This window comes from Eptatretus burgeri, chromosome 3 (assembly GCF_056783735.1).
Source record: "Eptatretus burgeri isolate ZD-2024b chromosome 3, Ebu_testis_v1, whole genome shotgun sequence".
NCBI classification, from domain to species: domain Eukaryota; kingdom Metazoa; phylum Chordata; class Myxini; order Myxiniformes; family Myxinidae; genus Eptatretus; species Eptatretus burgeri.
In genome coordinates, this window is record NC_140963.1 from 112,209,165 (window position 1) to 112,235,234 (window position 26,070).

A 26,070-nucleotide genomic window follows, 5' to 3' on the forward strand; every position below is an offset into this window, starting at 1 on the left:
AAGGTGACCACGTGTGACTTCTTTAAGGTCACACTGAGGTGAACAGAGCTGCTATCCACCAGGAGCTACTCCTTGAGGAATATCTGCCTATGAGAGATTCCGATGAGAATCGTTCTTCAGAGTAACCATGAAAAATATGTGTTTGCCTCATAAAGTCACCAAATGACGTCATAATGTCTCAAGCTTGACATATCTCGAAAGCACTCATCGAGGTGTTCAATTTGAGGTACTACACGATATGGTTCCTAAAACTTGAAAATTTGACCTTGGGGTCAAATATGTTTGACCTTAAGCGCTAACCATGACGGTCAAGGCCAATCGCCATCAAAAATTAATCAGCTGAGCACCAGACCATGAACTATATTCCCATGAAGTTTGAAGACGATCCAATCAAAATTACTCAAAAAATAAGGGTTTCGTCGACTCCCCTGATTTGCGACAAAGTGACCTTGACCTTTGACCTTGACCTTTGACCTTGACCTTCAAAATTTTATGCGCTGAAAGGGACCTCTATAGGCCTCTGATATGCGAAGTTACAAAAATTTCCAATGATAACTGTGCTTTGCAGAGTGATTTATACGTGATTACAGACAAAAACTAGAGGGGGAGCACTCGGGAGAGTGCAAAACCTCCGCCGCCAATACTGCTGGGTCACTCAAGTGAACCTTATATCTTATTCATTAAATATGATGTCAACAGTGCTGAGAGTTATAGTTCTTTTCTCCAACATTTTTTTTTTTGGGGGGGGGGGGTTAGAAATCACTTAAAACATGTAAAAATGCAAAAAAATAAAAAAAAATAAAAAAAATAAAAAAAAAAATCGAAATTTTGTTGAAAAAAAGTTGCAACAATTTTTTTCTCCAACAATTTTTTTGGGGGGTTGGAAATCACTTAAAACATGTAGAAATGCAAAAAATTTTCTCTTTTTGGGGGGGGGTAACAATTTTTTTGGGGGGGGGGGGGGTTGGAAATCACTTAAAACATGTAAAAATGCAAAGAAAATTTTTTTCTCAAACAATTCTTTTGGGGGGTTGGAAATCACTTAAAATATGTAGAAATGCAAAAAAAAAAAATTTTCTCCAACAATTTTTTTGGGGGGAGTAACAATTTTTTTTTGGGGGGGGGGGTGGAAATCACTTAAAACATGTAGACATGCAAAAAAATATCTTTTTTCTCTATTTTTTTTTTGGGGGGGGGGTTGGAAATCACTTAAAACATGTAGAAATGCAAAAACATTCTCCAACAATTTTTTTGGGGGGGGTTAAAAAAAAAAATTTGGGGGGGGGTTGGAAATCACTTAAAACATGTAGAAATGCAAAAAAAACAAACATTTTTTTTCTCTAACAATTTTTTTTGGGGGGGGGGATTTGGGGGGGACCAAGTCCAAAATTTAATGACATGATCCTTGGACCATACCTAACCCCCCCCCCCCACCACGTTTCGTCGAAATCTGTCAAGGAGTTTTTCCATAATACTGTTCACAAATAAACAAACAAACAGAAAGGGGTGAAAACAGTAACCTCCATCCATCTTCGAAGATGGCGGAGGTTAATAAATAAATAAATAAATAACATATGAAGGTCAAGGCCAATCGTCACCAAAAATTAATCAGCTGAGCGCCAGACCATGAACTATATTCCCATGAAGTTTGAAGACGATCCGATCAAAATTACTCAAAAAATATGGGTTTCGTCGACTCCCCTGATTTGCGACAGTGACCTTAACCTTTGACCTTGACCTTCAAATTTTTATGCGCTGAAAGGGACCTCTATAGGCCTCTGATATGCGAAGTTACAAAAATTTCCAATGATAACTGTGCTCTGCAGAATTTTTTATACGTGATTACAGACAAACAAAAAATAAAATAAAATAAAATAAAAAACATACAAACTGACTAACATATCTTGCAAAAACTTCGTTTTGGCAAGATAAAAATCAAACAAAAAAGGGATTAAGGAGATGGTAGGGGAATGGTCGTAGGACATACAATAAACAACAATAAAGCGAGGCCATGAAAAGAAAAAGGCAAGGAAAAATTGAAGAGGTAATCAAACCCACAGGCGGAGCCGAGTTCTTGTAACCTGATCTGTCAAAATATTTGACATGCCTGTACTTTTTTTTTTCCAACATTGAGGCATGACCTGTTGTCTTCCATTTCCTAAGGACAAGACCCACAGTTGACATGTGAAGGGACAATGTGAGGGAATCTCGAACCCTGGAACCCAATAACATTTTTCCATGTTCAAGGTGAGTTCTTTTTAACCTCAGGGGATCTTGATTGCCAGTGAGTTTCAATACATGTTGCAAATCCTCAAAGCACCTGCTGTTATGCTTTGCATGGAAAAAAAATGCACAGGGAAATTGAAAGGATTCATGCAGAAATAAACATTTAAATGAATGAAAAACAACAGCACAACAAAAGCGTAAAATTGAAAAACAACAGCACAACAAAAGTAGAAAATAGAAAATGATGCGAATGCGTCAATTGATATGCCTCCACCCACGCCACGTTAGCGTGAGAGAGAAAACATAGATAAGATTAAAATACATTTATTCTAAGTAGGTAGAAGAGAAACGACTTCTAACTTGATTTATAGTCTGCAAAATTATTTTCAAAGGGCACAATACCTTTGACTCTTTGAACCCAAATTGTACCAGTTCATCTTTGTATTATAGTCCGTGCTTGTGACAAGTATGGTGGAAATCCTTTAATCATTCACAAGTTATTGTGGTAGCAAAATGATGTTCAATAAAATGGCACTTGCCCTTTGAACTTTGAATTTTTGAACCGAATGTGTAATCAGTTCATCCTTCAATAACCCTCAATACATTTTCCAAGTTTTGTTGCAATTTCTTCATAAGTTTTAAGGAAACAAAGTTTTTCAATTAAAAGTCACATGACCATCGATCTTTAACCTTTTGAACCCCAAATCAAATAATTTCATTGTGGTATTACAGTCCCTAATTGTGCCAGATTTCGTTGAAATCCCTGCCAGTTATCATGGTAACAAAAAACTGATAACAGATGGATGGAAGGACAGATGTACACATGTGTGCACAGCAAGATGAACAACCCAAAACACAATGCCTTGAGCTTTTGGCTATGGGGTCTTAAAAATTAAAATTCTCAAGGAAAACCAACCAAACAATATGATAACAAATCAAAACTAAAGTGAAGTCAAAAGCGTGCTATCACAAATCCGCCGTTTCCCACCAAAAACAAAGTTGAAAGATGGCAAAAAGTTCAACCAAGAATGACCCAATATCAAATTTTGAGTGAAAAATTATTTCCCCCCTTTTTGATCCTGTGACCCCAAGTCGCCACCTTCTGGGGCTTGAACCGGAGGTCAAATACAAAAAAAACCAATGGTTACATATTTCTTGCATTACATAAAATGCATCCCCCAATGTTGATTGCATATACAAAGATTCATTGTAAATGTTTAAAATCTTCCCATCATTGAAGTTTTGGTATTTGACATTTTTGGGGCCAAAAAATGATACTGCTCTTGCACCTTCGTGCCATTTGGTGATCATAACTGCCTAGTTTCGTGAATTACTGCACAATCGTTTAGGAGGAGATTGTGTGACGGACAGATGTACAGATGGAGCTGATTACAATATCACTCCGTTTTCCTACAAAAAATGTGTGGATAATTATTACACACTCAAGGGGAAAGATGTAAAAAAATAAATAAAAAAACTCGTCATCAATGAAATATCCACAGGATACTAGCTAAAATTACATATACTGAACAGCAAAAGAAACGCAAGTCCGAGGTCTTGTCAAGTTTTCAAACACAAGCCAAACTATTTTGATTGTAATCACTCATTTAATGAAAAATGCTTTCAATTTGTGAGCTGAAAGTGAATGTTGAAATTGCATTGCAAGATTTTCACATTTACCACAGTCCGCCAAGAAGAGATACCCCAGTGCAAAGTCAGTCTTTTCAGTAGCGTGTATGTCCACCTTGGGCTTGCATACAGGCGGTGCAACGTCACCTCATAGAGTTCACAAGATTCTGGAAGAATGCCTGAGGCAAGTGGTTCCACTCAAACACCAATCTCTGCTCCAGCTGTGCAACTCTACTTGGATGTCTCCCGGCAGCTATCCTATGCCCAATTTCATCCCAAACATGTTCAATAGGAGCCATATCTGGGGAAAGTGACGGCCATGGAAGAACGTTGATGTTGTTCTGAGTGAGACACGCCATCGACACCCTTGCTATGTGAGGACGTGCATTGTCCTGTTGGAAGAACTGTAGTTGAGGATGTACAGCAAACATTGGAACAGCATGAGGACATCGACAGTGGAGTCCTCCATCCAGTAGTCGACGTCTAATGGTATCGGCGGATACTGGCCCTCTTGGTCTCTGAACTCAGGCTGTTGTTCTTGATGCTGCTTGAGTACGGTTCCTTAGATGAGTGACCCGCATGAACCGATCTTGTGCAGGAGTTGTCACTCTTGGTCGACCGGAAGGGGACGATCAGCAATGACCCCCGTCAGCCGGTGACGTTGGGCAAGTCGTGTGATGGTGGTGAGATGACATCGAAATTGTCTGGCTACCGGTTGCAGACATACCGCCTTGCAACATTCCAACTCTTTGCACAGTGAAAGTCTTGGCGTCGTTTGCGTAAAGTTTACACCTTCTAGAATCTAGAGCGAACAATGAATGTTTTTCTGACACAGCCCTTTATAAAGGATGCCTTAGAGTGGCAATGTGCGTGTTTCACCAACATCTGTCAATGCACATGCACAATTAATTGTTTAACGTCACTGTATGACATTACATCCCCTGGATGTAATGTCATACAGTGACGTTTTTTGTCATACATTACATTGTAATGTCATACATTACATTACATACATTACGTTTTTTCAGAACTTACATTTCTTTTGTTCTGAAATTTCGTATTTTTTCGGAACTTGCGTTTCTTTTGCTGCTCAGTATATTTCCTTAATCGACATCAAATGCTATCAATTTCAAAAATGCATATTTTATTGGGATTCAAGGACGAATTCAGTCTGCTGTTGCATCATGAATGTTGAATGGCGATTCCTCATGTAGTTCCCAAGTAGAGTAAGAATAAGAAGAGTAAGAATGAGTAAGAATGAGTATTAACACTAACTATTAACACAGCAAGAATGACTATTTGGTAGAGTATTAACACTCAACGGTTTTATCAAGGGCAAACACTCTTGGGAAAATAAAAAAAAGATTAAAAACCTGGTTCTTCATCTGGTCTGCAAAATTCCAAGAATGGAATCAATGTCTTGTCGACTTTGTAGGCTTCAACATCTCCATGAAGCTTGATCATATTCATCACTTGGGTTGTCCACATCAGGCCTGTAATGAAAGGATAAGTGCTCCGTTTGAGCATCAAATAAGTTCATAAATTATGGTTTATAGTTACGAGGTGTTTTCATGTGGAACATATTCACTACCAATAAAACAACAAAAACCTCATCACAAACAGTTAACTCATGCTCATTTGATATATCTGTACTGTGCTGAACTGCAAAGATAATGTGATCATTCAGCAATACGAGGCCAAAATATTCTCGTCATACTCTCAAAGATTGCTTTCTTGTACTCAAACAGCCTAACTATACTACCCCAAATAATGCTTGTTCACCCCATGCCCCCCCTCCCCTTCCTTGTAACCTCCCATTCTTCTCCTCACTCATTAATTTGCCAGTGTCTCTCTGTTCTGTCCTTCCTCCCTGTTCTCAGCAGACCTTGTCATTTGGCCTTATCACGGAAGATTGCAATAATTTTGAGAGCTTTAGATTCCAAAGAATCCAGGAAAGACAGATTCATGCCAGAACACCAGCCCATAGCAGAGAGCAGTACTCCAATGAGTTACGGACGAAGGCCTTGTAGACCGAGTCACTCTGAATTTCTAAGCAAAGACTTGCATTGACAGACGATGCTCAGTCTGCAGCTGATCTTGGAAGCCAGCTTTGCTTTGCTGTAAGGTCAGCACAGAAAAGATCATGGCCGATGTTGAGCCCAAGAAGTTCCAGAAACTGAACCTTCAGGACTTTATAAATTTAAGTCAAGGGCAGGTTAAATTTCATTGACACAATATGAAATTTCTGTTCAACTTAGCAGAGTACACACCCTCTGGGTGGCTGGAAATTGTGCACTACTTTCTAAAAAAGTATAGTCTGTATAGTCCAAGAAGACTCGATAGATGTTTGTGTGGTGTGTACCTAAATCTCCTCAACGTTATCCTGTAACCCCTCTTCACGTCAAAAAATGTAAAAACGAACAGAACTTTTTTTTTTCACTCCACAACAATCCAATTCGACTTGCATTTCCTTCTGCCTGTACTTCCTGGACTCCATTCTTTTTTTTCTCCCTTTTTTCAATATCTCCAAACTGAATCTTCATTGCATGTCAACACTTCTTCCTTAAAAAGCATGAAAAACAACTTAAAATGCTTCACATTTCTTATTTATCCATCAGGTGTGCCCCATGTGTTCTTCTGCACCATGATCTATTCCCTGTCCTTTTTTTTCTTTTTCTTCTTCACAAAGTACAATTTTCCAAAATTGGCTGTCAGCCAAGCACTTGGTCCACCAACCCTCCTCCTGCACGTACAGCACCACCTTTCTCAGACCAACTGCCTTCATTAATACCTCTAACCACTCATCCCATTATCTTTATCTCCATTGGTCCAATTTGGAAGTTTGGAATCAGCACCCTCGACTTTATGTTCCCTCTTTCTGCATCCCCTCTGACCCCACCCTCTCAAAGCCTCATGTCCACCCCTGTTATAGTTAGATTAAGGAGGTTACATGTCAAGAATACCTGCAAGAAACATGTACAAATCAAAATTCACTGGTTGCAAAAGTATTCAGCACCTTCGGTCAGTAGTTGGTGGAAGCACCTTTTGCAGCAATGACTGCTACGAGTCTTTTTGGGTAAGTCTCTACCAGCTTTGCACAGCGAGATGGTGAAAACTTTGCCCATTATTCACGTGAAAATTGCTCGAGTTCTGCCAAGTTTGATGGGGATTGTTGTCAGAGCAATGTGAACCACCGTCGATGGACTGATCATCGATGGACTGCAATCTTCAAGTCTCACCATAAATGTTCAATTGGGTTCAAGTCAGGACATTGACTGGGCCATTCAAGAACATTTATTTTCTTATTATTCAGCCACTTCAGTGTGGCTTTAGCTTTGTGCTTCGGATCATTGTTCTGCTGAAATGTGAATCTCCTATCCAGTTTCAGATTCATGGCTGACTCAAGCAGGTTTTCATCAAGAATTCTCCTGTACTTTGCACCGCCCATTGTCCCTTCTATCCTGACAAGCTTGCCAGTCCCTGCTGATGTAAATCAGCCCCATAATATGGTGCTGCCACCACAATGTTTGACAGTAGGGATGGCGTTGGCTGGGTGATGTGCAGTGTTAGGCTTGTGACAGACATAACACCTTGAATTTAGACCAAAAAGTTCAATTTTTATCTTGTCTGACCTCAAAACTTTTCTCCACTTGCCTGCAGTATCATTAAGATACTTTTCCACAAACTCCATGTGAGCTTTTAGATACATCTTTTTCAGTAATGGCTTCTTTCTTGCCACCTGTCAACAGAAGCCAACTTTGTAAAGGGAACGGGGTATTGTTGGTTGATGAACACTGACCCCCATCTCAGACATAAGCTTTTTCAGTCATTGTTGGATTTACAGTGACATCTTGAACCAGTTTCCTGCCTGCCCAGCTGCTAAGTTCGGATGGACGACCTGACCTGGGCAGAGTATAGATGGAATGATACGTCTTCCACTTCATGATGGATTTCACCGTACTCAAAGGGATAATGAGTGACTTTGAAATCTTCTTATAACCCTCTCCTGAAAGGTGCTTCTCCACCACTTTATGTTTGACTTCTTTGGAAAGCTCCTTGGTTTTCATGTTTGCCTTGTTGGTTGACCAGGTGAGTTGCACCCTAAAACTACCTAGACAAATGAGGAGCCTAATTTTTAAGTTAAACCACTAATTATGCAGATCAAACCTATTACACTCATTGTGTAACCTTTCAAACAAATAATTTGCTCCTGAAGTGATTTAGAGTTAATTAGGAAAAGGGTTTGAATATATATGCAACTGAAAGTCATCTGATTTTCTCTGTTAATCTCATTTATTCACATTTTATCTGCATTTTTAGTTTTATCACTTTGGAGTAGTTGTGAAGTCCCTATATGTTAAGTTTGATTTGAAAGTATCATGAAATAAGCTCAGGTGGCATCAAAATGTAAAAACTTTGGAGGGGGGTGAATACTTTTGCAGGTGACTGTGATTCTCGCAATTATGTTTCCAGGTGTTTGTGGCTTCTTCTCGATAAAATTTCAAAGCCTTGTGAGTCATTTCAGGCAACAATCCTTTTCTGGTATGCACGACATACATCCGACTCTCCTGATGACTCCTGGTTGTGGAAACTGAATTAGTAATTGAATTTATAATAATGTAAAAATGCAAAATTAACTTGGTGTACTGCGTTGAAAAATAATTTAATAAATATATATGCTGAGAAAGCTAGTAAAGAGCAGAATACACACATTTCTCTGATTTCGTCATAAACAACCTTGTAAAACTTTACCTATCTTGAGACCATCTTAGTCAGCAGGGCAAAACATGACACTCTCCTATCTCCCCCCCCCCCCCCCACACCCCTTCCCAGGGCTGTAAACAAACTACAAAACAAACCAAAACCCCTCTAATTAGTAAATTTGAAGTCCACAAAGTATGTGTGTGTGTGTGGTGTGTGTGTGTGTGTGTGTGTGTGTGTGTGTGTGTGTGTGTGTGTGTGTGTGTGTGTGTGTGTGTGTGTGTGTGTGTGTGTGTGTGTCCTACATAACTTTCAAAACCATGAAACTTTGCAGTCTGAAATTTTGTGTGCATACTAAGGGAACACCAAGGAAGTGCATGAGTGAAAATTGGGTGCTTGAGTTAATTAAAACACCCCTTTTGAAGATAATCAATGGCCTTATTTAATTATATCCTTTATCAGGCGCAGCCTTGGCCACCTCGCTCTATATGGGATCTTAAGGCGTTTCCTGGGTTACCTCGCTGTGGTCTATAGCTGCCATATTTTTTGACCTGCTCAATCATGCCTTGACTTGGAAAAAGCCGCAATGATTTTTTTAACAATAATATTTTTTTTTCACTATTCCTCACTCATATTATCAAATGCCTGATCATCATACCTACGAATCACTGGGTACATTGCAATGCTTATAAACGCCTGGAGATGCCAGCACTTGAAGCTTTATTTCATTTCCACATATGCCATAACCTTGATAATCTCTTAAACTAAGCCTAATTACAAAATTTAAGCTCCAGATTTGAACTTAGCAGCAGTTCCGACTGCTAAAAAAAAGTGTTCATTTGTCGAATTTGGACATTGCTTGGGCATTTCTGGGTGCATGGGTTTTTCTGACTGATGCAAGGGGTAATCGATTGCCAAGCCAGGCGTTTCATTGGAGTGCTTGCTTGATTACTCAAGCCACTTGGCGAGCACTCACAAAGCTACTTGGTTGTTCATTTCAAAACCACTTGAAGTAAGACCCATCGTTTCACTGATGGAAATATCAATCTTTGCGTAATTGCCAAAACAAATTGAAAACGGAATAAAAATTAACATTCAGCTGAAAAAATTTCTGCTGTTTAGATGATTATATTGAGTTAAGAAAAGACAAAAGAATATGCAGAAAGTTGAACTTCATTTGGCACAGTGCCGTGCTCTCTAACCTGCTTTTACAATCCAGAATGATAGAGTGGACGGGTTCTTTTTTTTTGGCAATTACATACACGGTTTTCTTTTTCCTGGTTTGTGCGATCTTCTTTCATGACAAAATATTAATATAAATGCACTAATAGTTTCTGAAATATATTAATAGTTGGCAGTGGCTCAAAACAAAGAGGTACATAGACAGCACACGACACATAGAGGTTGGACATTCTTTCGCTTTTGCACGCCTGCTTCCGAGCAGGTTGGAGGAATGCGTATATCTTGGGGCATGCATCCAGGCAGGCCTTTGCCAGGTACATAGCATGGGTTTTACTTTTTAAACAATGCCACCGGTTTTACATTTAACATTGAGGATAAAAATAAAACGTTGCTGTTTGGGCACGTTTTATCACCCAGGTAATGACCTGGTATGATGCCTATCCTCCTGTCACATTTCCTTTCCTTGCCATTAAGCTGCCTTCACTTCCCCTCCCCTCATGCTGCCTTCACTTCCCCTCCCCTCATGCTGCCTTCACTTCCCCTCCCCTCATGCTGCCTTCACTTCTGCTTCCCTCATGCTGCCTTCACTTCCCCTCCACTCATGCTGCCTTCACTTCCCCTCCACTCATGCTGCCTTCACTTCCTCTCCACTTATGCTGCCTTCACTTCCTCTCCTCTCATGCTGCCTTCACGTCCCCTCCCCTCATGCTGCCTTCACTTCCTCTCCACTCATGCTGCCTTCACTTCCTCTCCACTCATGCTGCCTTCACTTCCCATCCACTCATGCTGCCTTCACTTCCTCTCCACTTATGCTGCCTTCACTTCCCCTCCTCTCATGCTGCCTTCACTTCCTCTCCACTCATGCTGCCTTCACTTCTTCTCCACTCATGCTGCCTTCACTTCCTCTCCTCTCATGCTGCCTTCGCTTCCCCTCCCCTCATGCTGCCTTCACTTCCTCTCCACTCATGCTGCCTTCACTTCCCCTCCACTCATGCTGCCTTCACTTCCCCTCCCCTCATGCTGCCTTCACTTCCTCTCCACTCATGCTGCCTTCACTTCCTCTCCACTCATGCTGCCTTCACTTCCCCTCCTCTCATGCTGCCTTCACTTCCTCTCCACTTATGCTGCCTTCACTTCCCCTCCTCTCATGCTGCCTTCACTTCCTCTCCACTCATGCTGCCTTCACTTCCTCTCCACTTATGCTGCCTTCGCTTCCTCTCCTCTCATGCTGCCTTCGCTTCCCCTCCCCTCATGCTGCCTTCGCTTCCACTCCCCTCATGCTGCCTTCACTTCCCCTCCACTCATGCTGCCTTCACTTCCCCTCCCCTCATGCTGCCTTCACTTCCTCTCCACTCATGCTGCCTTCACTTCCCATCCACTCATGCTGCCTTCACTTCCTCTCCACTCATGCTGCCTTCACTTCCTCTCCTCTCATGCTGCCTTTACTTCCTCTCCACTCATGCTGCCTTCACTTCCTCTCCACTTATGCTGCCTTCACTTCCTCTCCTCTCATGCTGCCTTCACATCCCCTCCCCTCATGCTGCCTTCACTTCCCATCCCCTCATGCTGCCTTCACTTCCTCTCCACTCATGCTGCCTTCACTTCCTCTCCACTTATGCTGCCTTCACTTCCCCTCCTCTCATGCTGCCTTCACTTCCTCTCCACTCATGCTGCCTTCACTTCCTCTCCACTTATGCTGCCTTCACTTCCTCTCCTCTCATGCTGCCTTCGCTTCCCCTCCCCTCATGCTGCCTTCGCTTCCACTCCCCTCATGCTGCCTTCACTTCCCCTCCACTCATGCTGCCTTCACTTCCCCTCCCCTCATGCTGCCTTCACTTCCTCTCCACTCATGCTGCCTTCACTTCCCATCCACTCATGCTGCCTTCACTTCCTCTCCACTCAGGCTGCCTTCACTTCCTCTCCCCTCATGGTGGCTTCACTCCCCCTCCACTCATGCTGCCTTCACTTCCTTTCCCCTCATGCTGCCTTCACTTCCTCTCCCCTCATGCTGCCTTCACTTCCTCACCCCTCATGCTGCCTTCACTTCCTCTCCCCTCATGCTGCCTTCACTTCCTCTCCCCTCATGCTGCCTTCACTTCCCCTCCACTCATGCTGCCTTCACTTCCCTCCCCTCATGCTGCCTTCACTTCCTCTCCACTCATGCTGCCTTCACTTCCTCTCCACTCATGCTGCCTTCACTTCCCATCCACTCATGCTGCCTTCACTTCCTCTCCACTTATGCTGCCTTCACTTCCCCTCCTCTCATGCTGCCTTCACTTCCTCTCCACTCATGCTGCCTTCACTTCTTCTCCACTCATGCTGCCTTCACTTCCTCTCCTCTCATGCTGCCTTCGCTTCCCCTCCCCTCATGCTGCCTTCACTTCCTCTCCACTCATGCTGCCTTCACTTCCTCTCCACTCATGCTGCCTTCGCTTCCCCTCCCCTCATGCTGCCTTCACTTCCTCTCCACTCATGCTGCCTTCACTTCCTCTCCACTCATGCTGCCTTCACTTCCCTCCTCTCATGCTGCCTTCACTTCCTCTCCACTTATGCTGCCTTCACTTCCCCTCCTCTCATGCTGCCTTCACTTCCTCTCCACTCATGCTGCCTTCACTTCCTCTCCACTTATGCTGCCTTCGCTTCCTCTCCTCTCATGCTGCCTTCGCTTCCCCTCCCCTCATGCTGCCTTCGCTTCCACTCCCCTCATGCTGCCTTCACTTCCCCTCCACTCATGCTGCCTTCACTTCCCCTCCCCTCATGCTGCCTTCACTTCCTCTCCACTCATGCTGCCTTCACTTCCCATCCACTCATGCTGCCTTCACTTCCTCTCCACTCATGCTGCCTTCACTTCCTCTCCTCTCATGCTGCCTTTACTTCCTCTCCACTCATGCTGCCTTCACTTCCTCTCCACTTATGCTGCCTTCACTTCCTCTCCTCTCATGCTGCCTTCACATCCCCTCCCCTCATGCTGCCTTCACTTCCTCTCCACTCATGCTGCCTTCACTTCCCATCCCCTCATGCTGCCTTCACTTCCTCTCCACTCATGCTGGCTTCACTTCCTCTCCACTTATGATGCCTTCACTTCCTCTCCTCTCATCCTGCCTTCACTTCCTCTCCACTCATGCTGCCTTCACTTCCTCTCCACTTACGCTGCCTTCACTTCCTCTCCTCTCATGCTGCCTTCGCTTCCTCCCCTCATGCTGCCTTCGCTTCCACTCCCCTCATGCTGCCTTCACTTCCCTCCACTCATGCTGCCTTCACTTCCCCTCCCCTCATGCTGCCTTCACTTCCTCTCCACTCATGCTGCCTTCACTTCCCATCCACTCATGCTGCCTTCACTTCCTCTCCACTCATGCTGCCTTCACTTCCTCTCCCCTCATGCTGCCTTCACTTCCCCTCCACTCATGCTGCCTTCACTTCCTCTCCCCTCATGCTGCCTTCACTTCCTCTCCCCTCATGCTGCCTTCACTTCCTCTCCCCTCATGCTGCCTTCACTTCCTCTCCCCTCATGCTGCCTTCACTTCCTCTCCCCTCATGCTGCCTTCACTTCCCCTCCACTCATGCTGCCTTCACTTCCCCTCCCCTCATGCTGCCTTCACTTCCTCTCCACTCATGCTGCCTTCACTTCCCATCCACTCATGCTGCCTTCACTTCCACTCCCCTCATGCTGCCTTCGCTTCCACTCCCCTCATGCTTCCTTCGCTTCCACTCCCCTCATGCTGCCTTCACTTCCCCTCCACTCATGCTGCCTTCACTTCCCCTCCCCTCATGCTGCCTTCACTTCCTCTCCACTCATGCTGCCTTCACTTCCTCTCCCCTCATGCTGCCTTCGCTTCCCCTCCCCTCATGCTGCCTTCGCGCCCCCCCCCCTCATGCTGCCTTCGCTTCCCCTCCCCTCATGCTGCCTTCACTTCCAGTCCCCTCATGCTGCCTTCCCTTCCCCGTCCCGCTGCCCTCCTTCCCCTCTCTCACGCTGCCTTCACCTCCCCTCCCCTCATGCTGCCTTCTTCCCTCCCCCCTCATGCTGCCCCCTTCCCTCCCCCTCCCCTCACGCTGCCCCCTTCCCCTCCCCTCACGCTGCCCCCTTCCCCTCCCCTCATGCTGCCTTCTTCCCCTTCCCTCACGCTGCCTTCTTCCCCTCCCCTCACGCTGCCCCCTTCCCCTCCCCTCACGCTGCCCCCTTCCCCTCCCCTCACGCTGCCCCCTTCCCCTCCCCTCACGCTGCCCCCTTCCCCTCCCCTCACGCTGCCCCCTTCCCCTCCCCTCACGCTTCCCCCTTCCCCTCCCCTCACGCTGCCCCCTTCCCCTCCCCTCACGCTGCCCCCTCCCCCTCCCCTCATGCTGACTTCTCCCCATTCCCCCATGCTGCCTTCTTCCCCTCCCCCCATGCTGTCCTCCTCCCAACCACCCTCCCCACTATACAACCCTCCGGAGATCGAGGAGAGGAAGGGATATCAAAGAATGTGTGAATTGGACAAATAAAAGCTTTTTGTCGTCCCCCCCCCCAACCCCTGGCTTTCCCTCAATTCCCCCTATCAAATGCATGTCCAGAACACCCCTTCCCTGACCCACGACCCCTTCCTCCCCCATCCTCCTCTCCCTTCTCCCCCCCCCTGCCCCTTAACCCCATAATATTCCCATCAGCGAAGTGATGGGTTGTATTTGCTCTTGTAGAATATAGAAAAAAACCTTCCCAGTGAAACTTCCACAATTCAGACTTCCTGCACACAAACTATTTTCACCTTCACTTCTCTGTATGTGGAACCGCCCTCCCAACACTGTCTACGTATTTTATCCAAATCAACCAGACAATGCAACACTGTCCCACATCATCCACCATCCTTACATACAATTTATTTACTCCCATTGACACTGCCTGTCCCAACCCTCTAGCTTACAGGTTACTGTGTTTCCTCCCATCCTCTTTTTCATATTAATTCATTCCTTTGCTCATTGTGTATACATTTTGTCCTGCTACCTCACTTTCAAAACATTAAAAAGAATGCACAAAATAATCAGCAAAAAAAAAAGTCTTCAAAATGGCACCCACCAGATTTGGGATATGAAGCAATGAAGATGTCATCAGGCCTGGCCTGAAAACTCTTTATCTTTTCCCAGTGCCGCAGGGTTCCTGGCATCACCAACAATCCATCAACCAAAACCACCTGAGGTTTTTTATATTCATCACCAGCTGCACCTTTACCAACTGGTCCTGGCTTATGATCTCCTGCAACATTATGCAAACAACACAAGGAATTACAAGGAACGTGAATACATGAAGAGGACATTTTCCCAATCAATCACATCTGCGTCATTCTAGGGAATGTGTGAAGGGACATGGCAGGGGATGGTTGTAGCCACTCAACCATCCTCTGCCACAAGAGATGGTTGGGTGTACCAGGATACTAGAATTTGGTGAACTTGGTTTCAACCGAAAAAAATAGTGATTGGAGGATACGTGATCACATAACCTTACGGCACCATCTTGTGACCCATCTTCACCGAGTAAAATGCTAGATTGGGTGTATCTGCGTCGATTCTCTACTAAGTCATATTAACATCTCGTCACATCGTCATCATTTTTCATTCTGAAGTCTGTTTTGAAGTGGAAAAAAACCCCCAGACTTCAGAATAAAAAATTCTGATGATGTGCTGTTGTTCAGCATGGAACTGTTCCAATCGATCAGACAGCAGAGAGAAGACATTATTTCTCTCATGATCCAGAAAGTAGGAAAATATGGGCAGTAACAGTTCGTCATGTGAAATGGAGAGCCAAGAAGAAATCGTTTGTGTGTGCAGTTGAGAATAATTCTGTTGCTGTTCAAACGAGCAAAGTAGAATCAGCATAAACCAGGCTGAACAGTCTACGTTTTGTATCACACCAATTGGCCACATCTGCATCTCGACATTAACCAAAATCTAATCGACATATTGTCACCGACCCAACTCATCAATGAAGTTTTGTCATAACTCATCCACAACTTTTTGAAATATCATGCTATCTATCGTTTTTGTCACTATCCTTCAATGGTGACGAATCACTTTAAAAAACATAAAATTCTCATCCGGATGCAGATCTTCACCAAAATTGAATCAATTCATCCTCATTATACACCCAACCTCCCCACCAAATTTCATCTGAATCCTTCGATAACTTTTTCAGAGATCCTGTTCATAGGCAATCAACCAAAGAAACAAACAATCAAGAAGAAGACATCCTGCAGAGCATGATACTTGCGAAATCCAAAAACAAATTTGACCTCAAAAATAATTGGTGGTTAAATTCAATGACCAAATATGCAACTCCTCTTCAAATTTCAAGTGAATCGGATGAAAATTGACAAATTTACAAATCTGGCCGATGTTGTGCTTTTGGTCGATGTCGACCTCCATAATAATTGCTGGTTGAATTCAGTAACCTGAAATATATACATATATATGTATATATATATATATATGTATATATATATATATATATATATATATATATATATATATATATATATATATATATATATATATATATATATATATATATATATATATATATATATATATATATATATATTGTTGCGGTTCTGAAAACAGCGTGCCTCTGAGGCAATGCATCCATCAAACAGTGATCCCCACAGTTGTTTCATCACAGGCAGTTAGACCTTTCCATCATGTATAATGGGTCAAACGGGACAAAGTGTATTGTGTGGATCTCATAGTTCGGTCTGATTATATCTTTATCTTCATTAACCTCTGCCATCGAAGATGGATGGAGGTTACTGTTTTCACCCCTTTCTGTTTGTTTGTTTGTTTGTTTGTGAACAGTATTACGGAAAAACTCCTCGACGGATTTCGACAAAACTTGGTGGGGGGGGGGGTTAGGTCTGGTCCAAGGATCATGCCATTAGATTTTGGACTTGGTCCAAAATCCAATATGGCCGATATGGCGGCCAATTTGAAAAAATATTTGAATTTTTGTTTTTGCATTTCTACATGTTTTAAGTGATTTCCAACCCCCCCCCCCCACCCCAAAGAAAATTTGTTAGAGAAAAAAAAAATTTGCAAATTTTTTTTCAACAAAATATCGATTTTTTTTTTTGCATTTCTGCATGTTATAAGTGATTTCCAACAAAAAACATGCCAAAATTATAAATGCGGCTGATTTTGGAACTTCAGGTGGATATACCCACGTAAAATCAATTTCTGTCTCAAGGAATCTAGTTATGACGAATGAATTGAGTATGTAAAAGTTAAAAGTAAAAGGGAAAGTTGCAAACTATAACTCTGTGAGCACTGTTGACGTCAAATTGAATGAATAGGATATCAGGTTCACTTGAGTGACCTTGCAGAATTGGCGGCGGAGGTTTTGCACTCTACCGAGTGCTCCCCCTCAAGTTCCAACTCTTTTCCTCTTATTCCTGAAATAAATCCAAGCAGGCACCGCACCCACACTGCTGCTTCTGAAAACCACAGCAACATCCTCCACGATAAGAATGCGTCCTCACGGAGGCCAGAAGAAGCATAGTATAAAAATCCACACGATGCTACACGAAGCTACATGATGGAAAAATCCTCTGCTGAAAGATATGGTGTCAAAGGGAATAGTAGAACCATACGTTAAATCCCAACGCCATACAGGACGCACATGGTGCACTTTTTTCAACTCCAATTATATCTAATCCTTTCCTTGAATCCATTGCACAGTACGGGGCATGCATGGCGTACCTCTTTGTTCGGGTCTGCGCGTTGGTTCACAACGGCGTCTTACAGTCGATTTTCGCATGTCACCGCGGCCTCCAATGTCTCCCGCGGACGGCAGACATCCTCCCGCACCTCCGCCTCGATGCAGCCACCACCAACTAGAGGCATGCTGTATGGCCCGGATCGCTCGGGTCGCATAGCGTCCGGACGAAGCAAGCACATTGATCAGCGCCAACCGCAGCGCGATGGGGGTGCCCGAGCGGGCATGCGGGGCTGACGCAGCCCTCAGCCAGTTGCCGAAGCATGGCCCAGGAGTTCGGTGCAAGGCAGTTCATATCGGGGGTTCGGAGTGAGACAATTCCACAGCTCGGCAAAGTCTCGCCGGATGTAAAATAAGGCCGCTGCCGGCCGTGGCGGCTAGGTCGTGTGGTGGCTGGGGCCCAATGGGAGCGCCTGATTCAGGTCACGACGCATCGCTTTGGGGTGGCGCCCCACCCTGCACCACAGGACCTATAAAGGACGGATCACGAAGCCGTCCACAGTCGTCGTAGTCACCGTCGTGGTCATCCTTATAATCTTTGCCTGGCCTTGGATGTAGCTCTGCATATTCCTGCTGCTCCGCAAGTCCTGTCTGCCACTCCGCCCAAGCACTCGCAATCTCCGTCTTCTCTGGAATCTGTACTCCCTCACCGCTGGCTCCATCCACCCACCCTCTCCGCCTGCCTCTCACCGCTTCTCGACCCATCTGCCTGACTCTGCCTGCTTGACTCCGCCTTCTCCACCCACTCGCCGCTGGCTCCACCTCCCGCCCTCCCTCACGCCTGACGGTCTCGCCCATTCTCTGGATCGGCACAGACGCTGCACCGGCACCATGGCCAAGCAGGAGATGACACGCCAACTCTCAAGAAGGGATCGTTCAGCGGAGCTTCCCCCCCAAACGTACTGGGTAGCATTGTCGGTCAACCGTGCAAGGTATTATGAGACCGTTAGCCTCATCTCCTCTGCTTTTTTCTCATGAACTCCTCTTTATTGTGTGTGTGTGTGTGTGTGTGTGTGTGTGTGTGTGTGTGTGTGTGTGTGTGTGTGTGTGTGTGTGTGTGTGTGTGTGTGTGTGTGTATATGTGTCATTGATTGGTATCCACATATGCGGGTTTCAGAATGTAGAATGGAGTATATCGGTATCGGTCAGCTCCGTGTCTGCTTTCGTAAGTTGCTTGTTTCGTTGATGCACCACACATTTCTTTCTATCTCTGCTTTACATACAACAATAAACTACCTACACTGTGCCACATATTTTACCTCACATGCCTGTAATAAATGCTTTTGTAGAAATGTTCCCAGCTCGCTTAATGTCTTTTCTTTCATTGATCCAGCATGGTCCACATCTGAGCCAAGCCGGGACTTTATTCCCAACGATCAGTTCTTTTAGCCGGTACGTTCCTTGGCAGTGTTGCTCGGCTACATCTGATCCGGTAAGGTGATCCGATTCGGACAAGGGCATGTCCCCCGGTGATTAGGTCACGTGATTATTTTTAGGTAACCAATTTTTTTAGGAAACATATATGTATGTATATATATATATATATATATATATATATATATATATATATATATATATATATATAATATATGTATGTATATATATATATATATATATATATATATATATATATATATATATATATATAATATACATCATCTCCAAGTCAACCATTCCCTTCATCCTCTCCAGTGCATCCTTGAACTTTTGCTTCTCAACCTCATTCCTTCCCATTTGTGGCCCATATACTGACATAACACATACAATTTGCAAATGCTCAAAGACGGAAAGTAGACGGATTGATTCAATGCAGGCTTTCATATCTACACAATAAAGACGACAGGTAGACTGCAGAGAGTGTGAAAATAGTTGGAAGGAACTGCCTGCACACAGCACTATTAATATGTAATACCACTCGCATGGGGTGGACAAGTAGTGGTCGCATGGGGTGGACAAGATGGATGCAGAAGTAAACATGAGATTGGGGTTAAAACTTAACCTCCGTCCACCTTGGGTGGTGGAGTATACACCAGCATTTCACATTGATACTCCCTCAGTATATATATATATAACACACCTGTAAAGCTGAGTGTTGTTCACTTGTAATTAGTGCCGGGGAGGGGGTGGAGGCACACTAGGTGGCTCCAACCATAAACATTTTGCAGAACATTAACAAAACCATCATTTTAGGAGGGCAGATAATTTCAGGTTGGACTGGAGCCACCCAGTTTCTTAGATTACTGGAAGTTTGGCAAACTTAACAGGCACCATATTGTTACTCAACTGTTTGCGTGTGGTACTGCGATATTTAAGTGGCTCGAGTCCGACCCCAAGTTATTATGTGCCCCCATAAAATGATGGCTTAGTTAATGTTCTGCAAAATGTTTATCGTATGGGTTCAAGAAGAAGACAAAGTCCTCATTGAGGAAATGGTCACAACTACACCTTAAAATCAGACATTTTTACATTTAATCAAGTTAAAAATAAAAAAAGGGGAAAAAATCTTGGGAAAGGGTAAAAGGTATATAAATAAATAATTCGACATTGTATGTCAGGAACAGTGATGGTAAAGTGTAAATAAACCAGAACAGCACTCTGTAGAGCACAATACCTCTGTCAAGTTGAACAGTTTATACTTTGTAGCCCACCGAGAGGCCAGATCTGCATCCAGACTTCAACAAAAATTTCATAGGCTTGTTCTTGTCACTCACCAAACTCGTCCATCAAGTTTTGTTGGAATCTGTCCAAAACTTTTTTTCAGATATCGTGATATTATATCGTTTTTGGCCTTCTCTCTCGATTGTGAAAATCACTTAAAAAAATTACAGTAGCCAGATCCGAATCTGGATCTTTCCCAAAATCTAATCATTTCTTCGTTGTCACACATCCAAAATGTCCACCAAGTTTCGGCCGAATCCATCCACAACTTCTTGATATATCGTGCTCACAGACAAACATGAGATTGGGGTTACAACTTAACCTCCGTCCACCTTGGGTGGTGGAGGTAATGATTCCCCTCCAAGATCGATAGAACAGATGGTCATATCAACATGTTTGTGATGAAATCTCGTGAAACACAAATTCATGAAACTTAATGCAATGCATAAGAAATAGGAGGAGCAACCTTTTCCACCACAAGTTTCGTTAGCAACTGGTTAAAAGCAACAAAAGTTTTTAAAACGTTCATTGTATCATGGCTTTACAGTTTACATGAACGATAACAACAACAAAAAAACAAACAAAGGTAATCCATCCATTTCTTGCCTTGAGAATCCATAGATGACGGTGAGGATGCTACACAGGTGGTTTCTCGAAAGGATAAAGAGAAAGATAATGATGTGCAGAATGGAATACAAAACAGGAGAGTGGGAGGAAGATTATATAACATATATATATATTTTGTGACTCGTTTGGAACGACAAGGAGGAAACTGCTCGCCGATTGGTTCATTGTTTGCAGGAGGCTCAAGTAAGGAGAGGGAATGGGAGGGAAAAGTAAGGGGAGGGAAAAGTAAGGGGAGGGAATGGGTACAGCGGTGGAAGGACTTGTGTAAGTGTTTGCAGAAGTGGTCAAAACATCAAAATTTGCAGGACAGTCTGCAGTCAAAACATCAAAATTTCACCTAGGAATAGGTACTTTTGATTGCTTCAAGACAGCTATATTGATCGATGCTGAGTTTCTCACCTTGAGCTCGACTCCACACGGAATCTGGTTTGACGACTATGACTGCCTTTTGGTGCGCAGCAATCTTTGGCACATGACTTTGCCTTTTCAAAATTACCATTGTACCCGAAGCACAAGACACTGGATTTGTCCTAAACTTCTGGCAATTTAAAAAAAAAAAAAATCAAAATAATTGCATCAATCAAGCGAGTCGATTAAGAATACCGAATGCACTCAAACTTAATTAGAACATTATTTGCATAGTACATAAATAACATCACCTTGGATAATAATCACGAATGAGATGAGTTAGATACAGAAAGGCAGAATATTTTTTGTATTCAGTAAAGGCTAGTGGAGGAGCTGGAATATAGAACGGATAAAGATTCAACAGAATAAAAGGAACAGTCGAGAGAATGGGGAAATACCAAGGTCAAAGAGGGGTTGAAGGACAAAATAGAGGGAGACTTGGACAAAGAAGGGGGAGAAATGAGAAGTAGTGGTCGCATGGGGTGGACAAGATGGATGCAGAAGTAAGCTGTTTTGGAGGGGGAAAAAATGGAAATTTGGAAGGTGAGCTGGGTGGTGAAGGGGTGGGAGAGATTAACGGGGTGAGAAAAGATCACGATTTTGGATGGGGGGGGGGGTGAGGAAAAGGACAAATTCATTGAGGTCAAACTATGCTCTAGCATCAAAGAGGGAATGACTTTGAACTATGATCGAGATTCTATGGGCAAAGATGGTATCTGTGCACGTATCTCCAGTTCCATTTGATCTTCATTACAAGGGGAGTTGTGCACTTTATATAAACTGGCTGGCACACCACCTTTCAGTGAGTCTCACTTCCCAGCGAATTTGATTGGTTCAGCCTTTAACTGGCTTGGTGTGGTGAAATAATCAAACCATATCGCCTTCTCACTGATGGACGTCTTCATCGTAATTGAGGTCTCAAAATCCGTCTCGCCAGATGAATCATTCGGCAACCAGGTGGCCCAATCCACCCATGTATGCAACCCTCTCCCCTCCAGACTGTGTACACCATGTGCACTCCTGCCTGAATCTTCCTCTTTCCCACACCATTGAGTATGTAATAGAAAGCCCCTTTGAATCCAATTTTGAAATAATTCATAGATGTACTTAATTTGTCATTCCTCATTTTGTGTGCAGCACCAAGCTGCAGCTTGCATCACGACATTGTTCATTAAAACAATTGTTGTTTCCAGCCTTCTTACTACCTAACATCAATCACAGTCCATTAACAAATTGTGTTGGGTGATTTAGAAGAAAGCTAATATGTTGCAAAGACATATCTGAACATATCTTACTTAAAGCAATTAAAAACTTTGTCATTTTAATTTTTTTTTCATGTCATTTATTTCACAGAGTAAGCATGCCCAGCAAGCTCGTATAAAGAACCAGCTCATGACGCGTGTAAACGTTTTGCGTATTAAAGGCTTACACGTAACCAAGGTCTATCTATGATATAAATGACATGACGACATGAGACTTGACTTGGAGACTTGACCTCAAAGATATGAGACTTGACTTGAGACTTGGCTCAGGTGACTTGTTGACATCTCTGGTTCACTCCATCCATGGGCAAGTTAGCCATCTTTTGTTCTTGGGGTGTAGCTCACAGTCTTCAACACAATGCACAACCCTCACATTCAAAACCATATATACATATATGTATATATTTTTGAGATGACAGGATGACAGTTTATAGCTGGGTCAGGATTCAAACCTTGGTGAGACGGCTTAGGTGAGACGGTAAGGTGAGACATTTCTTAAGAATGCATGGGGTAAGGTGTTCTATGACCTCTCTAGTTACCTCTGACACCGAAGGAGGATGGAGGCTATGAGACCAGGTCAATTAAAAAAAAAAATTAGACGAGGACATGATTTTGAAATTTTAATCCTTTAAATTAAAATTCAAAATGGTGGCCAGTTGCAATATAAAATACATAATTTACACTCCTCAAGAGTTGTTTTGCTTGCAAAAAAATATTATGGAAGACTTGTGTTGGTCATTTATGAACATTCATTTCAATATTCAGTATTTCTAAAGTTTTCAGTATGCCATAATATGTACATTTTTGCACCATTTTTGGGTTACATTAACCCTTCAGGTTGCAGACATTGTAGCGGCCCCAGCATCACGGGGGACCATGAGGGAGGGACTGCCTCAGGTTCCTCTCCAGGCTCACCGCAATCGCAGGCTGTCGCAGATGAATAACTTTGTTACGACCGCGAATGCCAATAACTTGACCACGTGACTTAGGGTCTTCCATCTAACAACTGTTTACCTAAGGACACGTGATCTTATTACCAGGGAACGTGCCCTCGGCACATACTTGCTTTAATCAGATCAGCTACCGGATCAGGTGCAGCTGAGCGGAACTGCCAAGTATGTACCTGCTACAAAACATATTCTTGGGAATAACGTCCCAACTAAACTAGGGTGCAAGCCATGCTGGACCAATGGAGAAAAAGATGAAAACAAGCTGAGAACATTTCCAAACAACACATTTATTTAAAACCAGAATGCGAGGAAAGTTATGTGACACAGTAAATGGGGTTTATTGCATTGTACAGCAGGGAAAGCAAGGAATTTGTGGGGTGCAGCTAAAGGCAACCAATTCCACAAAAGGAGACACAGAGCAGAGTTATCCTTTAGGTCTTACACAGTCTTAACTTACATTTTTACAGGCGCCATCACAAACACACAAAAACCCAAAGAAAATTAGAGATAGCCCAAGGAGAAAGAATCAGATGAGGACTCATGACCTCTCAATACCTGGAAGACCAACACAGCCCAGAACACTTAGGAAAAATGAGGTGGAAGGAATATTGGGGGTGTCTAAGATGTGAGTGTGAGGTGGGAGTGTAGAGTAGTGCAAGAGGAAAAATGTGAGGTGCAAGACAGTTCAGTTCGCTCTTTTCGTTCCTGCCCTGAAAAGAACAGTTGGGCTTCACCCACGTTGATTGCTCTTATGTGCATCCCCAGTCGACAATACATATATAGATATAGAGATAGAGATAGAGATAATATTGTTGCGATTTCGCGCCCGCCGGCGTGCGAACGGCCACGTAACTCGAATCGCGGCACGTCGCCCACCGGATGGACAATTCTGTCGTGGGCCTTTCGGCCTCACCACGATCGTGCCAATCGGACCCCCGCGTGGGATAGGGTTGTTCGCCAAATTCAACCTACCTAAGTACCCACGCAGAGTGTAGACCGGGCGATCGCACCTCGCCGCAGGTCGACTCTGGACACGGGCCACTGAAGCGACCCGTTCCGTACTAGCGGGATAACCGAGCAGTGTTATCGTCGGCCTCGACGGTTCCGATTAATTGTCGGGCGTATTAAGCCCACTTCCAACCCTTTACGTGAAGCAAGATGGATATTCAATTAAAGAAAAGACGAAGCGAAACGGGAAAACAGTTCAACATAATGCACATTTATTCCGCGGCACACGGAGAGCACACATATACAATTACAACAATTATGCACCAAAAGCAGATGTAACAAAAGAAACACAACAATGCAGATCTACTACCGACTACGCGAGCACACGGCAACACTTACACAGTTTTACTTTACAGACGGCGCCAACAACACATTTACTCAAAAGCAAAAGAAAAGGGCCACCCTCAAAGACAAGGGGGCAGACGGGGCCTGTGGGCCGTGAGACTGGGTGGATCCTACCCGTGTCTTTGTGATGAGCCGCAAATGTGGCGGCGCGGCGGCGCCCCGACTCCACGCTCCTTCGCGGGTTTCGTTGGCACTGCTTGGAGTGGGGTGGGAACGGGGCCCCCTTTTCGCACTATCTCAGCGCGGGGGGAAAAAAGGGGGGAATTGTTGATGCTCTGGGGAAAGAGGACAGCTGGCCCGCTTGGGTCCCGTGACGAGCGACTTCACTGCGAGCTCGTCGCCAACCGCTGTCTTCCCTGCCTCGGACCTGAGCCACTTGGCCTCCTCCGCAATTATCCTCAGCCGACTGCAGCAAACCACCTCGACCGCGCTCCAGGCTTCCTCTCTCTGCAGCTCCCCGACAGACTCCGAACCCCGACAGACTGCGAGCCCCGACAGACTTCTCCTCTCCAGACCCGACTTGACTCTTCTCAAACTCGCCTTGACTCTTCTCAAAAGTGACTGCCTCGAACTGACTAAATTCGCCCCGCGCTCGGCGCTTTATAGTCCGGCAGGAGAACCCATATGCAAATTTCTGGATAAGAACGAGCTCGGGGGTGGAGCCACGCTTGCCCATTGGACGGAGAAAAAGAGGCGTGAGTCTCCCCTGATCCTCGAATTTGCATATCCCGATTCTACTCCGACGCGCCTGGAGGCGGCCAAACCGCCCCGCGCTTGCTGATTGGACGGATCAGAAGTGGGCGTGTATCATTCCTGATCCGAATTCTCCTCGGAAAGGCCGCACTTTGCACCCGCGGCTCGGCGTGCGTCCCGCACGAGGCCAGGACAGCCTGACGCTCGGCGTTCACAAGTGGTGCGGGAATGGCCGCAGAAGGAGAGGTGAAGGTGGTGGAGGGTTTATTGTGGTGGTTTATGGCCATGGCGACGTTTGGAATGGCGGTGATGCGATGTTTGCGGGAGCGAGTTGTGAAGGTAAAGGTCGCGGCTGTTGGCGTTGTTGTTGTTGTGAAGCGGCGTTGCGGTTGGTGGTTGTTGTGTGATGGCGGTTGAGACATGGTTGGTTCAAAATAAAGAAAGAACAGAAAAACGGCTATCTCAAAGGGTCGCAGCCTGAATGAATCACATTTATTCCCTCTAAACAACGAGTTTGGGGCTAACTACACATGTACTTACAGAGAAATCTCACCTACGGGACCTGAATGGTGGTTTGCGAATTTCCTCAACCGTAACAATATATATATATATATATATATATATATATATATATATATATATATAT

At 44.3% G+C, this 26,070-nt stretch overlaps 1 protein-coding gene across 2 annotated transcripts in view; it reads right to left on the minus strand.

Moving 5' to 3' along the window:
* Positions 1–20,888, minus strand: part of LOC147030743 (sulfotransferase 1C2A-like) — a 37,050-nt gene extending 16,162 nt beyond the window's left edge. The window contains exons 1-3 of one of the 2 annotated variants that reach the window (XM_085875107.1): positions 20,738–20,888; positions 14,789–14,965; positions 5,229–5,348 (exon numbers count right to left, since the gene is read on the minus strand). In XM_085875107.1, the coding sequence (XP_085731233.1) occupies positions 5,229–5,348; positions 14,789–14,965; positions 20,738–20,861 (421 nt within the window). In that variant the 5' untranslated portion in view covers positions 20,862–20,888. Of the gene's footprint in view, positions 1–5,228; positions 5,349–14,788; positions 14,966–20,084; positions 20,174–20,737 lie in introns of those variants that run through there. The other variant, XM_085875108.1, reaches the window with a different exon arrangement.
* Positions 20,889–26,070: the final 5,182 nt, after the last annotated feature.